Source organism: Plectropomus leopardus, chromosome 7, assembly GCF_008729295.1.
Source record: "Plectropomus leopardus isolate mb chromosome 7, YSFRI_Pleo_2.0, whole genome shotgun sequence".
Lineage (NCBI taxonomy): Eukaryota > Metazoa > Chordata > Actinopteri > Perciformes > Serranidae > Plectropomus > Plectropomus leopardus.
This window is the reverse complement of record NC_056469.1, coordinates 5,777,639-5,783,718: the sequence shown is the minus strand read 5'-3', so window position 1 is coordinate 5,783,718 and position 6,080 is coordinate 5,777,639. Positions and strand designations below refer to the sequence as shown.

The 6,080-nt window shown below is 39.6% G+C and overlaps 1 protein-coding gene across 4 annotated transcripts in view; it reads left to right on the top strand.

Moving 5' to 3' along the window:
- LOC121946151 (vacuolar protein sorting-associated protein 13B-like) overlaps positions 1 to 6,080 on the top strand; it is a 375,120-nt gene that overhangs the window by 328,525 nt on the left and 40,515 nt on the right. For all 4 annotated transcript variants that reach the window (XM_042490601.1, XM_042490600.1, XM_042490605.1 and 1 more), the window contains exon 47: positions 1,935 to 2,090. In XM_042490601.1, the coding sequence (XP_042346535.1) occupies positions 1,935 to 2,090 (156 nt within the window). The remainder of the gene's footprint in view (positions 1 to 1,934; positions 2,091 to 6,080) is intronic.

Sequence of the window (6,080 nt, the reverse complement as noted above, 5' to 3'; positions counted from 1 at the left end):
CGAAAGAATTTTTCAAAGTTTTATTGGTTTGTGGTCTGTTGTTTTGATGCCTCGTGCTCAGCATTTCGGTTGTCACCATCTTGGTAATACGGAGCTTGAAGTGACCATGTTTGGTTGAGAGGTTGGCGATGTTGATGAGTGAGGGGTGGATCTGACGAATAGACTGTGATCAGGCCTTGCAGACAGCTGTCACTAAAAGCAGCCCAGCCCTTAAATATGCATAACTTTAACTTTAAGTCTTAATAAAGTAGAAATGTGTGAGTTATAAAAAAAATCACCCCTGTACAGCTACATTTTTGCTGTAAAGTTGGGCATTTTGGGGGGGGGTGGCTTGCTTTTGGAGCCAGCCTCAAGTGGCCGTTAGAGGAACTGCAGTTTTTGGCACTTCTACGTTATCTTCATTTTTCATACTCTGAGGTTGCCACTTGATCTGAATATAGTATTCATAGTATTTATCTGTTGTTCTCTATTTATCAATGTACATGTGGTTCTTTGTCAGTTGAATCAGTTTGCACATTCATGTGTGATGTTGATGGGTTGGTCAAGCTTTTCAGCCCACATTCAGACTATTTATTTGCTTTACCATCTTTTACAAAACACATGGGCACACATGTAGAGAAAGACCCTCACCAAAAAACACAGCAGGAATGAACATGTTTACAGCCTGGTGCAAAAAAATAAAAAATAAAAAAAGTAAAACATTTATGGTCTCCATTTCAGCATTCATGTCAACTGTACTGGGGATGACTTTTAACTTTTTGCTAAACCCCAAAGTTACTGGTGTTAAAGGGCAGTGTCGCTTTAGTGACAGGCTGTCTGCAAGGCGTTGCCGCAGTCTGTGAGTCAGATTCACCTCTTGCTCATCTAACTTCACCCTCTTGTCCAAAAAAATAAAATTATGCTGGCTGAAATGCTGCAATCAAGGCTGCAAAACATCAGTCCACAAACCAATGGGTGACATCACAGTAGCTACATCCAATATTCACACAAACAGCATTGTCTGGTTTTAGTTTTGACTGTAACATTAACATTTAAATATCATCAATAATACACCAAATATTATATGCACCAGAAATGTAGTTATTTTGGGGTGCACATTTTTCTGTTTGTTAACTCTATTTTTATGTGTTAATGACACCAAGGCCAAGATTAGAAATAGAAATAGTTGCCAATGGTAACCTGGCAATCATTACTGTGAAACCTAGCTTCACGAAATCTTGTTTAAAATTGAATTAGGGTTTTGGCCCTCCCTAATACAGTGTAATGAAGAAAGCCTCAAAACCTCCCCTCTGCTGACTGTCTGCAGATACAGATTTAGTTATCTTAAAAAAAAATCATGCTTCTTTGCATATTTTAGCTCTGCTGCTATGTTGTGGCCCACACTACAGGGAATTATGTGGAAAATGGTCGGAAAAATGCCACCATTGTAAAGTAGTTTGGATGTCAAACGACAGGACAGCGTCTGTTTATTGCTGTCCTCCTGAGTCTGTGTGTTTACACCCAGCCACACACATGGATGGGCTCCACACTGAAGTGATGGATAATATGAAGCTGAAGAGGTTGAGAGCCAAACTATCTGCCTCTTATTTAGACGTGTGGCGAACAGAGCCTTCCACATCCAACCACACAAGTACACACACACGCACACACACATGCAGCCATAATGAGCTTCCACATCAGCTGTTTTCCACCAGCCAGTTTATTGTGTGCGACCTTCCATTTCTACTTCCAACAGCAGCAGGTCTGTTCAGCACCAGTAAACAGGAACTTTGTTGTCTCCCTTCTTCAGCTCACCAAAATCTTCTAAACAAAGAACTTGTTGTTTACTTGCCTTTTGCTCGAGGATAAATAAAGGGCAAGCAGACTAACCTCTGATGTCTGGTGTCTTCTGTGTCTGTTTGTATGTGTGTGTCCTGCTCTGTCCCATCCTGCAGCTGCTGCACATCTGCATTGAGGGATGGGGGAACTGGCGATGGTCGGAGGCCTTCAGTGTGGACAATGTAGGGACTCTGCTGAGGACCATTCAGTACAAAGGACGCACAGCATCACTCATCATCAAGGTGGTGCAGCTCAATGGTGTCCAGAAACAGGTACTGTCAGTTTTTACTGACTTACTGTTGTTTTTGTTTTGTTTTTGTCATGTTTTCATAATAAGAAAAAAGATACAAAATCTCATAAATATAAACTTTCGGAAAATATTCTTTTTTTGTATATTTTCCGAAAGTTTATAGACATTTTTTCAGGCAAAATTCATAAAAGAAACATTATTTTTTATTTAAATATGCAACATTAAATACATTTCTATTTTGCTACAATACTTGAGATATAAGACATGAATGTGAAAAGTACTGAATATGCTCACCAAGAACATATTTGTTTTGCCCAAAAAAATTTTAGAGGTTCTATAGGCAAAAATTAAAAGCATTAATATAGCAGCAGAACAGTATTTGATCTATAAAAAGAGTGATGGTGTCCTGAGCAGAGAACACTACCACTGTGTGTTGCAATACGAGTTCTTCTGTTCTTTCTTATGATATATTTGGGCCGATTGCACATGCGTGTTGATGCATGTGTGTCCCTGAAAGAGTATCCCAATGCTAGCTAACTGCTGCAGGTCTGCACTGCGCTCACACTGCAGTTATCGCTGATAATGCTGTCCTGCTGCAGGAAACTGTGAAAAAACTAAAATGGCTATATTTCAAAATTGGATTAAGGCTGATGTCTGATCATTTTTTAATGCTTTTTATGATGCATGTAAGACCCTAAATTACATAATAAGAATGTTTTTGATGATTTGGGTTCCCAGAGGCTTTGAACACAATCTCTACCTACTACTTTTTTCTGTCTATGGATGGAGTTTGTCAAATTCTGTATTTCCTGGTTATAAAAAAATCATCTTGCATACAAAAAGTTTAACATTTTAGATTCATTGTAAATTCCCCAGAGTTAAGAGATTAATTGTATAATTTGTAGATATCTTAGGCAATAAACAGCGAGACTATGGGGATTGTTATCTGACCAGGGTTTCATTTATAGCCAATCCAAAGATTCACAGACAAACTGACAAGTGTAGATTTGCAGTGAAATTAAACCACAGCAATAAGCAAGGACCAAAGTTTTTAACAAAACCAAGATTATAGGGATCTATGTAACCTGTAAAAAGTTGTGTGGTTAAGAACTTGTTTGCAACATTATGGCGGGCATTTTAATTAGCACACATTTTGAGATGAGCACTTTTTAATCTCCAGCTTTTTTTTGCATTTGTTTGTTATGATTTAGAAGTTGCTCGGCCAACAACAGACTGTCTTGTGTTTTGTCAGTTCTCATAATCTGTTTTATAGCGCTAAAACAAAAGCTTATGAGCTTGAAGCCATCCAAAAAGACAATGTGCCCCATCAATCCACAGAGAAGATCACAGGAAATCGTAAACCAAATCATAAACCAGCCGCGTTCCCCTTTTTTGCACCAACAACAGTGGTGAATCATGTTTGGATTTTTCCACAAATACAAGACCCAGTCAGTGTATTCCTGAAAATGCAGAGATGCCGTCAGATTATAGCGGTGACACTTTGTTATGTAAACAGTGTCAAGTGTCGCACATGTCTCCCCCTCGTCCTCCAGACAAAACAGACTCGGCCGCTCACATTCCTTCCTCTGTCTGTCCCAGACTTTGTTTACATCTTGTTCCCATTGGATTCAATGATAGGGTATGAGAGTTGGTCACATCCAATTCACAACACAAAGCCTCAGAGTGGGACAGCGGCTGCCACTACAGAGGAAGTTGGCTCCCGCGTGCGTGAGCATACCTCATCCTGTGTTTTTCTTTGGGGTGGGGGCATTCATTCTTGAAGTGTCACACACTGCTGTACTGTCCCTCTCTGTCTAGCTACCCTTTGGTCTTTTATTGTGACTGCCTCTTAATCATTTGTATTAGCACCTCATGTTGACTGCTGTTAAAAATTTCCCCTCTTATAAATGCCCCTCATATAAATACCGTACACACGCAACTGCACAAACACATGTATTGTCTAATCTCACACACACACATTCACATACACACACACACACACACACACACACACACACACACACACACAGGGCACACTTTGATGCCTGGGGAAGAACACATGTGAAGGCAGGGTTATTTCAGCTGCTACTGACAATAACTGTTCAGAACACTGTTCGGATCATTTCATCTGGTGGTTATTTTTGATCATCGGTTGATCGTCTGTTAAATGAAAATAGTGAGCAAAGCTTCAAATCTTGCAGTAATATTTTAAAAAAAGAAAAGCAGCTTTTCACACATATAGTCACCTTAGGATTATATCATGCTATATGACATTTTTGGCAAAATTGAGTTATTCATGAATTCTTATTCTGTGACTAGTCATTCACATTATGTAACGAGGGTTTTTATTTAAGTTAAATGCTTTTTTTTTTTAAAAAAAAAACTTGATTTAGAAAAACAAAATGATTCATATCATTTTGGCTATCCAGAATGCAAAATTTTGAAGCTCAATATCTCAAAACCACTCAGAACACAATTAGACCTCATTATTCTGAGGTGGCAATATGTCTGTCAACAGAGGAAGAAAAAGATGTGCAGCAAGGGAGTGCATTATGGTTATTGTGTGTGTGTGTGTGTGTGTGTGTGTGTGTGTGTGTGTGTGTGTGTGTGTGTCTGCGTCTGTGTCTGCGTCTGCATGTCTGCGTGTGTGTCTGTGTGTGTCTGTGTGTGTACATTACAGCTAGCTGCTGACATGAGCGTGTGTGTTTGTGTCTGTGAATGGATAGAAAGTAATGAATGATGGCAAGATTTCCCCCATTAGAGGCCAAGATCTTTCTCTCCAAGATCATTATCAGTGCCACAACCTGCACAACACACATGCAGCCCTTCACATGCAAACAGAAATGCACACACACACACACACACACACACTCACAGAGAGTGGTGGAAGCAATCAATTCTGAGCACAATTAGATGTGTCAGTGCTAGATGAGAACTCCCTGGTGGCTGTGGCTTGGCTGTGTATGTGTGTGTATGTGTGTGTGTGTGGTGTGTGCTTGCATGTGCATATGTGTCCATAAACACAGAAATAACACATGTCCACTCAGTGTTGTGTGTGTGTGTGTGTGTGTGCACGTGTGTGTGTGTGTGTGTGTGTGTGCATACTGTATATGGAGTGATGGACAGTGACCTTGGAAAATGATCAGGCAGTGAGGAAGCAATCAGGCTACACAGAGCAACCCTCTGATAAAAACATACAGCAGCAGTGCAGCTATAGAGGCATCAGGACCTGGAAATCATTTTAGTAACAGTGAAAGTTAGATTTTAAGTTGGAATGCATTTCCCAGCACCAGTGACCTTTCAGTGGTGAAAAGTTGACCAATGATGACTTTCCCTATCACAGCTAAAAATGTGTAACGCATCCCCATTTCTCTTTTTTTCCTTTAGATTTCAATACGGAGTAAAACCTCACAGAGGGAAACTAGTTTGTTCCATAATAGAAATTCTGTTATGTTCCTAAAGACATCAGTGTGCTTCAACTGAGGTGTCTGTTAAACAGCATCTGAAACATTATACTCATGTAGCATTCTCAAAAAACACTACACCTCCTGAGTAGCAGTTTTTAATGAACATGCTGTTGTAGGTTTTTCTTTTTTTATTAACAATGATCAAGATCAGGAAGAGAATCATCAGAGAGAAAAGAGCTGTTTTATTAACATAGATCATTACATCTTGTGTTAGGCCAAGTGTTTAATCAGAGACACTGTTATGAATTATGTCATTCATGCATTCATTTCATTCATCAGCTGTAATCGTTTATCCGCTTAAGGGTCGCGGTGGTGCTGAAACCTATCCCAGCTTTCATTGGCCAAAAGGCAGGTACATCCTGGACAGGTCGCCAGAGTAACGCAGGACTGAAATGATATCACTGTTGTGTGAATTAAGTCTTTTAAAAATATTATATATATCCTTCAGATCATCTAATAGTAGAATAAAACCTGCTAAATGTGTTTAAAAAAGGATATTAACCCTCACAGACCAGAGACACTAGAGAGCTTCAGTGTGAGGCGCT